The following is a 9,911-nucleotide window of genomic DNA, read 5'->3' as shown; positions in this document are numbered from 1 at the left end:
ATTAGATGCACAATGATTCATATCAATTGTAATACGGTGGCTATAACATGTAACTAATTTACAACAGGATGTACATTCATTCACTTGTTAAATATGACTTTGTTTCTCTCATCTTTCCCTAATTCCGTTCGACGGTTTACTTGAATACATACCCCTAGGTCTTCCAAAAACTACTATCCCATTATAGTCCATCACCGAAAAGCTGAATGCTCACACACACACAGATACGGTACACACATACAAATACAGTACAACTTCACTATTCTTCTATCATTTTCATATTATGTTTTCAGTGACTCTAATTTCATCCTTTATTTAACAGATATGCATTTGGGTGACAAATTATTGGTCACAATTACTGACATGGTTTAGTCACGTTACCTTGGTCTGCTAATACGCTTTACATTTCATCGAAGTCGGAGAGCGTAGCTGCTTCTGCTATTAAGTTGAAGGACAAAATCTGGGTTCGTGAGATGCTGAATTTCCTCTGTTTGCTTCTACCTTACAGCCTGCCTTGCACGCATTCAAAATAGATACAACACTCCCATACCCAGTTGAAGACCACAGCTGCTTCTGCTATTCAGTTTTACGAACAAACTTTGGCTTCGTCTCTGTTTGCTTCTACCTTGCCGCCTGCCTCTCCACCCACTTTTCTGTCAATTGCTACCTTCATCAGAGTAGACTACACCCACTTCACCTAGAAACACCCAGTAGGTCGAATCCCACCCGAACTTCAGCTTTCTACCTTCAGTGAGCGGTCGGTCAGAGTAGACTACCTTCAGAAGCATGCCAAGACTCTTCCCTCAGTTTTGTTTTCTGCGGCTAATTCAAAATTTCAACTTGAATTTCAAAATCTACTTCTCTTCCGTTTGCTCCGTCTGCTCCCGTTTAGAAGTCAACATTTTTTTATTTGGAACGGCGTCGTTTTTATGCCCTGCTTGAGCCTTGCTTACTTGGCTCAGTTGTCTCCTCACGTTTCTGATTGTGAGGAGACCGTTCAGGAGTGGTCTCCTGCCCCGTATCCATGTCATCAAATGCTCCACTATTTGGGCCCAGCATAATGATGTGGCATTACCACATTATCCATGGAGTTCATAGATATACACGTCATTATTCAAATTAGAATGGCATTGGGGTAAATTCACTCAACGTCCCTTATTTTTTAATAAACTTTGAATAGTGATGAATTCCCTTATCTTGAATTATAACGAACTTATATCCTCTTTTTGAAATTCTATTATTCCTTTTATCATTACCCAGAATTTCGCATGTTATTTTAATATTTTTTGTCTCAAATTTGATAATTAACTACTGAACTTAATCAAAAGGTTATAAGTAAAGAGTTTTAAACCTAACAGATATCAAGACCTAAAATGTGACAACAAAAATTTCAAAAACGTGGGTTTTATGTAATGGATGCATTGAATTGGGCCTTTGCGTCAGCCATTGTATACTTAAGCAATATTAATAACATGTAATGGAACCGTAAATTATACGCAAAAGGCTTACTGGTTCGAGGAAAAATCGACCATTAACCCCAATTATTAAACTACTTTAGTCCAAATGACCCTTAGCTGTTCATGACTTGTGTGGGTAAAATTAACCATTAACTTTAGTTATCAAACAATCCCACAGAAAAGACCCTTAACAGTAACTTACGATTCATGGTCAATGGGAATAAAACTGGTCACTTATCAAACAACTTTACTGAAATAACCTTTAAAACTAAGATACCGTTGATGGTCCTTGCATGTAGAATTGAAAATTCAACAAAAGCAGAGTTAGAGGGGAATAGGCAACTTTTAGTTTCCCTTCTTTACCAAATTATCCTCTCTTCTATTTTAAATATCACGTGTCAAACATGTAGGTTGGTAGAGTAAACCACTTTTTCTTTTTAGCAAGTTCTTGATTCATTAAGTTGCAAATGCAAAGGATTTGACACATCTACTCTAGCAATAGCAAGATCTCCAGCAAAAGAACAATCTACTTTTTCACAGTTGCCAGCGTAGAATGCCTTATTGATGCAAGTCGCTGTTTTTGGGTACAAGCGGACGGAAAGAGCTGGTCCAACGGATAGTCAAAGAGAACTATGCACTCTTTGCTTGACTTTAAACAAAATATAAGTCCAGACACAAAACCAAAATCAAAATATAAGTCCAGACACAAAACCAAATCCAAAACAGTTGGGGGAAAAACGGAAGCAGAAATGCTGCCCAAAAAAGGCAAGTGAAAACGAATGTGGCTAATTATATTCTGCAGAATCAACAATGGATACAAAAGCACATACAAGGATCTTAAGGCCAACAAGGAAGCTTATGTTTAAAACAGTAATTATCACAAATCACTCCACTTTCTGCAAATTTATGCAGAGTATTGGCCTATTCTATAATAAAAAAGCATTCAGATCCTGCTAGCTGTTTCCCGAAGTGGAGACCTCAGCGCTGCAGAACGGACAAACCTACAGCCGAAAAGAAGAAATAAAACATAAAAAGACAACCTCAAAGTCAGCAACAAGAAGAATCAAGCTGATGGTTGAAGAAATGTAACTTGGAAGCCAACTTAATTCATACACTTGGAAGCTGATTTTTTTTTGGGGTCAAATGACAAAGGAAAATGAAGTTGGACATGGCATGGTCTGGAGGAGGAAATAGAGACCAATTGGGAAAAGCAGACTACATTGTGAAAACAGTAGAACAACAGGACTTAGACACCAGAGAGTTGGATGAGGTCATTAATATGTCAATAACAGCACTTTGAAGAAAAATCCAGGTTACTATCAAAACAGGAGTCTTCTCAAGTCAGTGTCCTTGGTAACACTTCAACTTAATTATTCTTGTTCTAAGACTATGAACACTTTAGTAGTCTTTTAAGTATTTTGTATCATTTTACGTATTTTGTATCATGCCTAGATTAGTATGTTAAAGCAATCAAATGTTATTATTGTCAATAAGAGTTACAAGCACTTTTGTGGCTTGTAAAATTTCTAAAACAGGTATGTGACTTTTGCCTTTGCACCTGCCCTTTTGGATCCTTAGGGCACTGTAAAAATACAAATGCTGTGCTTCTCTTTACTTAACCAAGGTATAAAGAATCCTGAGGTTCTGTTAATTCTTACAAAGGTCAAGTTCAAACAACATACCCATTGGATGCAACTCAAAAAACTGATAACCAAGCCGGCCAACATACCTTATTTATCTTTAACCAATTGTTTATACAATCCGGGTGGTAAGAATGCTTGCAAGAAAGCACTGTCAATCTGTCACCTTCCTCATAGTCCAACCTACAAATTACGCACCTGCAAGAAAAAATTTTCAATTCCTGAATTACCACATGATAACTGGTTACATGTAAAGTACAAAGCACAAAGCATTTGGCGAAACTTCAACAAATCGAATATCTTCGGAATAATGAACTCAGAGTCAATCAGACCGCTAGTCCATAGATTTGTCCTAATATGAACACTTTCTTAGTTCCAAAATTAATTTGATCCACTATGGAAATTTTTTCTAGCTGTTTTTCTTTTTCAGCCTTATATTCCAATTTCACTGACCTTCCCAACATACCATCCAATAAAGGTGTAAATATAAAATCTCTAATATTGACGCTTGGCGGAGATTTGAAATGGTAAGAGACATACAGAAGGGATAACTTTAAAAACCATAGATGACATTCGTATATCTGCAACAATGTTGGTAAATGCCAATATGTCACATCAGTTATGTATACTTACGAATCAGTGCTTCCAGCCTCTGTGCACTGAGACTTATAGCTCATTGCTGGCAAAGAGGCAATTGTGTCGGCAGAAAGACCCCTGCTCTCAGTTCCAACAACCTCACCCAAGGCAAGCAATTCCTAATATAAATACAAAGTAAATGAGAAAAGTTAGAAGTATGATCCCATCAACAGCCACCACTATACTCATTGTTGTAACAGTAAATCCAATGAAACCAATTTCAAACACCAGATTCACCTCATATGATAGCTCATCAGGATCAACTTCTTCCCATGCATCCTGAAAAACCAATAGGCTGATCATTCATGATATCCACCAGAAAGTTTAATCTCATAATCTTTGAAATCATGTATCCAGAAAAGCTTGAATTTCAGTGATGACTGCACTACATAAATGGTATTCAAGAAGGAATCAGAAGGTTGAACGATTGTGCAGATAAACTAACTGCAAGCAACTCCATTCAAGCACAAGTAAAACTACGTAAGCTCACTAGGCTTAACAACATTTAAGAAAGCAAATGTGACCAACTACTCAGAGCTAAAACCCTACTCTTGTTCCATGCTCATGAATTTTGAATAAAAAAATTGTCCCTTGACCACATGCAGAACAAAACTTTGAAGAATCAACATAGCAGGTGTAGCTTGTGTGTCTGACCAAAACTTCCTGATTGGTTTGCTTTTTTCTTTTTGTCTCTTAGCCAGGCACTCCAGCCTCCGCCCAGGAGAGATGTTTTAAGGAAAAAAAAAAATGTTTACACTGAAAATACGTCTATTTGGAAATCCCAGACGAGATTTGAGGCAACATTATGCAATTGCAATAGTAGGAGAATCAAAAGCGCACACCCAAACATATACATATACATACAGATGCATATATATATGTGTGTGTGTGTGTGCGCGCGCGCGTTGAACATGCAAAAATAAATAAACGCAGCAAAAAAAAATACATCAGGACCTGGAAAATGCCTTCAAACTGCACATAAAAGGAATTTTGTAGATCACATAAATTACACTACTATATGTAGTAATTATCAAGACTTAGAAAAAATTTTAAAAACGACTAAATAATGAAACAAACTACAAAGGCAGGATTTGCAAAGAGATGACTGGAACTTATTAATTCATAAAGCACAAAGGGTAAATGCAAAGTAAAGATCTCATTTTAACACTTGCATCACTCATAAAGAAAATTCTGCTTCTAACAAGTAGATGAAAGGCACTTTCTATTTTGTTGGATAAGTTAAACAATAGAAAGTTAAACAATAGAAAGTAAAGGGGGAACTAAAATCGGTCTATAGCATTAAGCATACTAGAAATAAGCAAACCTAGATGTTTAAGAAATGCAAAAGAACACAAAAGATGCAGAACAAGAATCTAATTCAAATGAGAGCACAAGCAAAGATCCACCATAATGAAAACGGGCTAAGCAACCATTAAAAAGGTTCAAACCCTGTATGACAGCTCTTTCTTTAATCCTCTTCGTGTATAAATAGGAAAATCTATATGATGGACAGATGGAGAATGTTAAGTATGCGTATTTGCATAGCCTGAATTTCAACGACTTGGCAATCAGCAGTTCATATTTGTTCGAAGCAATTCAAATTCCTATTGAACAGCACAATGTTTAAGAATTGAAATTTGTTATGAACTCTGAACTGTGCTTACAACGATCTGTTTATTTCAACAAAACTCAAAAGACTGAGGTTCGCTACAGCAGATAATAAACAATTTTACATAATCGATTAAAAATCACACCAAGGATTTACTTATTCGTTCCAAATTAGCACACTTGCAAATCCAAGAACTTTGATATCAATCCACTAGTATATCAGAGATTGAGGCCCAGAAGAAAAATAAAAAAATAAAAAAAATTATGAAATGCCAGTGAGCTAAGACCTTAGTCCATTTTCGCTTTTTCTTCAAAGATTATGTGGCCAACATAACTGTTTAAGGATTCCTTCAATCTTTTTCTAGACGTGATGCATAAGTTTAGCCCTCATCATTTCAAAACACTTCCGACATGCTATATATTCTTCTTCTTTACCTTTTTCTTTCTTCACCAGGTGCACATCATCAGCTAATTATCATTCAGAACTAAATCTTTTATATCCTTGAGGGGGATTGAGATCATGTGAATAAAAGGGAAAACCAAGAGTGAAAGATTAACTGTGTAAGGAAAAAAAAGTTAGAGAAGTTTCTAAGAGTCGAGAAAATTTGTTGAAGTTTGTTATCCCAGTCCTAAAGTCAAATAACTAAAGCACTAACAAATAGAGCAGCAATCCAACCTTGTTAATCCGAAGACACTTCACACCACAAAGTTTGACACATGACCACACTTCAGAACGATGCAGATCATTCACTTGCAGGTAGGCAACTCAGCTGAGCCAATCCATACACTATGCTGCTCAAGCTTGATCATTTATTAAAGTATTTAAGCTTCACATGTATACTGTAAAGTGAGCTCAAATGCTTTTTATACAACTAAGGTCAAGTAAATTAATACATTTCCTATAACAATAGCATTTAATCTTTATTGAGTACACAATAAGCTGAGATTGACAACTTAATGACACTCAAAACATGTACAACCATAGTGTTAGTTTATAGACAAATAAGAGTGAGCTCTTAAGATGCCAATATAGAATCACATTCTGTATAGCTATTTCTTGCTGTACAATTAATGTTGAACGGCAACTTTTCGCTTCTCGAATACCTAGCTCCTCAAATAGCAATAGATTAATCTAACTTGAAAGCTACGACCTAGAGTATGAGCAGCTCCAAATCTTGCCTCGTTCTTTGGCCTTTTGCTTTCCCCCTCAACCAGCCATAACATAAAAGGAAAAGTTTTAATTCCAGCAATGGAAAGATAGGGAATTCTGTCTACCATTCCGTTGTAAACAACAATCTTATCATAGATCCATCAGCGTCTCAAAGTTATATAATTTTTCCCCATGAACATTACAAAATTTGCTAAATTGATGGCCATCTAGTATCCTTTCAACTAAAGGAGAAAAATGTCAGATATAAACAACACAACTTTCTAAGCAGTTGACACTGATAAATATTGAACAGAGATAACTCAGCAGCAAAATCATCGAAGACTAAGCCATCAGAGAACTTGTAGCACTCAGATCTTTTTTGTTATTTTGGTTAAGAAAAAAAATAATCACCTGAGAATTACCATCATCTTCTTCTTCATCATCAGCTTCACCAATAACCACTAACAATCACCAGAAACTTCATTAACTCAAATTTCCAAAGAGAACTGCCAAGAAAAGAAAAATGTCCAAGCAAGAACAAATTTGATGAAGCCACTTACTTTCATTTATTCCAGCCATGGACAGCAATCTAGCAGCCATTTCCCTTTCTTCCGCATCTTGCAATGCTCGAGCATAGGCTTCATCACTTGAATAAGCAGACGGATCAATTTCAACATTCTGGCTGTCATCCTCCTCTTCCTCATCCTGTGCATTAACATCAAATGCATCTTCTTCTTCTTCCTCATTTTCATCCTCTTCTACTTCACTGCCATCATATTCTTCTTCGCTGGGATCATCAAAATCATCATCCTCGTCATCTACATGCCCATAGCTCCCACCTTCCCAACTTCCATAATCACTTCCCTCACCAACATTCATTCTTAACATCATATAAGCTCTCTCCTGTAGCATAACCAGTAAGTTTGTTTGATAAACCCAAAACAGCAAAACCAATAAGCAACTAAAATATAAGATCAATGTCCCATGAGGAACATTTACTCTAAAGATTCAATGATGTTGATATCTGGTTTTAGAGGTAAAATATCTTGTTACTAACAAAAAAAAAAAGGAAACATTTCATTCATTTTAGTAATGAAAATGAAAGATTAATTTGACCTACAATATAAGGAAACGGTCAGAATGATCCGAATTGAAATAGAGCACACAGCACAAGCAGAAATTTATATTCTGTAACAATTCCTGCAAAATCTTTGCTCCCCGAACCCCCCAACAACAACAACAACCCAAAAAAATGTTGTACGATAGATTGATGAAACTTCATAAAAACTCGTGCTTCAAAGCAAAGCTCCACCTGACTTAAGTGCTAATAGTAGGGAAAGACACATTTGACATACTCTAATTGAAAGTCTGTTTTCCTATTTAGGACGATGACCTCACAGGCCATTTAAACACTAACAGTCTAATTGGATTTTAAATCCTTCCCGCTTCTTAAACAATTTAATTACAAAACATCTAAACTTGACAGCATCAATGCCCCACAGATTACTTCCCCAAAAGCATATTTCGTTATGCAAAAATAAACATTAAATATAGAAGCAATACGCAAACACCATAAAACCAATAAGCCCCGCCCAAACAAAAACGTACAGTAAAAATATCAAAAGTAACATATTCTCAAGAATTCTCACGAAACCAAAACATACAGAGACAAATATACCACCATTATAGCTCTATATTCCAAACTCATCTGACCAAAATGCCACCAACTCAAAGTGCAATTCAAATTTCAAATTGCCAGAACCCCCTTCCCCCCAACCCACCAATAAACCATAACAAAAAGAAACCCTAAATATCAACATTAAAAGCTAAAATAACTCATAAACCATGTAACCCAAACAGCTCTTCTAAAAGCAGTGCATATATTAAAAAAAATACCGGAATTCGCAAAATTGAACGTCAAATATATAAAGGCATAAATGTTCCAAGATAATTGCTTTTCTAATCAAAATCAATCACTGGTACCTGTTCTTGAAGAGTCCGGGCTAGGGCAAGATCGGCGTCTTCTTGACTGAGGTCGGTGAACGGCGTTCTCTGCCGGCGGCCATCGCCGCCTCGTTCTGTATCGTTATTGTTACTGTTACCAGCAGAATTATTAACTGGAATAGTGCTAGGGTTTTCTTCTTGGTTGATGGAATTATTTTCGGATTTACGATCCTCCATTATTATTGGAATGATAAATTCTTCAAATTAAACGAGAAGAATAAAGTTATTATCAATGATTGGGAAAAAATAGTAATTAGTTAATAAAAATAGTTTATATACAGAAAGCGTCTAATCTGAAAAGTGGGAAGGGATAAGATGGAAAAGGAAGAAATCGGAGACGTAGAAGAAAGGGATGCTTAGAGAGAGAAGGAAAAGCAACTGAGAGAAGCAAAAAATGAGAAAGACAAAAGCCCAAAGGATGTGTGGAGATTTGGTGTTTGATTCTTTTAGTGCGCTGCTGTTCAAATGCTTTAATTTGAAATTCTTCCTCTCTTGTACAAGAAGGCATAATAATTAGGATTTTTATCAGTTTACCCCCCTAAACTATATTTCAGCTATCAGTTTAGTCCTTAACGTTAACTTTTAGCCACTTAAATCCTTGGACTAACTGTCCTAAAAGTTAACAACTTAAATATCCTTGGACTGTTTGATTAGTCCAAGGATATTTAAGTTGTTATGTTTGATTCTTTTAGTGCACTGCTGTTCAAATGCTTTAATTTGAAATTCTTCCTCTCTTGTACAGAGAAGGCATAATAATTAGGATTTTTATCAGTTTACCGTCTTAAACTATACCCCAACTATTAGTTTAGTCCCTAACGTTAACTTTTAGTCACTTAAATCCTTGGACTAACTGTTTGACAGTTAGTCCAAGGATTTAAGTGACTAAAAGTTAACAACTTAAATCCTTGGACTAACTGTTTGACAGTTAGTCCAAGGATTTAAGTGACTAAAAGATAACGTTAGGGGCTAAACTAATAGTTGGAGTATAGTTTAAGGGGGTAAACTGATAAAAACCCCATTTTATAATTCACGTAAAAAAATATGTTTGATCCAACTTAATTATAAATGGACAAATATACCCATAAATTGCACTGCTAACTAACTAAAGTTTAGTGAAAAATTTTATGACAAAAATACCCTCTCCTTATGCTTTAAGTATAAAACAAGGATTAGAAAGCTTTTCTCTCCTCTATTTTCTTAAATTGTTTACAAAATTTTTTATTTTGTGCAATACCTTGTCAAGACATTGCAAATATGATGATATCGAAGTGTGGAATTTCATAACCTATTTGCACGTCATCAAGTAAAGACAATCTTGAAGGAAATTTTTATAGTTATTCCATTATAAGGTCTATTTTTTCTCAAGTGATATATTAGTAAAAAAAATTTCCCTACTGATCCTTTTCTTTTCATAAT

The 9,911-nt window shown here is 35.5% G+C and overlaps 1 protein-coding gene across 1 annotated transcript; it reads right to left on the bottom strand.

The window, feature by feature from the left end:
- Positions 1-2,120: 2,120 nt before the first annotated feature.
- Positions 2,121-8,919, bottom strand: LOC113755506 (E3 ubiquitin ligase BIG BROTHER-related-like). The gene is made up of 7 exons (XM_027299507.1): positions 8,475-8,919; positions 7,052-7,394; positions 6,903-6,952; positions 3,971-4,012; positions 3,731-3,852; positions 3,187-3,295; positions 2,121-2,458 (listed from the first exon to the last, which is right to left on the bottom strand). The coding sequence occupies exons 1-7, from the start codon at positions 8,670-8,672 to the stop codon at positions 2,411-2,413; spliced, it is 912 nt and encodes a 303-aa protein (XP_027155308.1). The 5' UTR covers positions 8,673-8,919; the 3' UTR covers positions 2,121-2,410.
- Between the last annotated feature and the right edge of the window lie 992 nt (positions 8,920-9,911).

This window comes from Coffea eugenioides, unplaced genomic scaffold (genome assembly GCF_003713205.1).
Source record: "Coffea eugenioides isolate CCC68of unplaced genomic scaffold, Ceug_1.0 ScVebR1_1541;HRSCAF=2407, whole genome shotgun sequence".
Lineage (NCBI taxonomy): Eukaryota > Viridiplantae > Streptophyta > Magnoliopsida > Gentianales > Rubiaceae > Coffea > Coffea eugenioides.
The sequence above is the reverse complement of the archived record's forward strand: the minus strand, read 5'-3'. Positions and strand labels throughout refer to the sequence as shown.

What these genes read in the sequence shown, in the direction of transcription:
- LOC113755506 (XM_027299507.1), bottom strand. Translation starts at nt 8,672, where the DNA reads ATGGAGGATCGTAAATCCGAAAATAATTCCATCAACCAAGAAGAAAAC. An exon ending in CCCGGACTCTTCAAGAACAG is followed by an intron (nt 7,395 to 8,474) that starts GTACCAGTGATT and finishes GTTATGCTACAG; the next exon opens with GAGAGAGCTTATATGATGTT. An exon ending in AAGATGATGGTAATTCTCAG is followed by an intron (nt 4,013 to 6,902) that starts GTGATTATTTTT and finishes TTGGTTTTTCAG; the next exon opens with GATGCATGGGAAGAAGTTGA.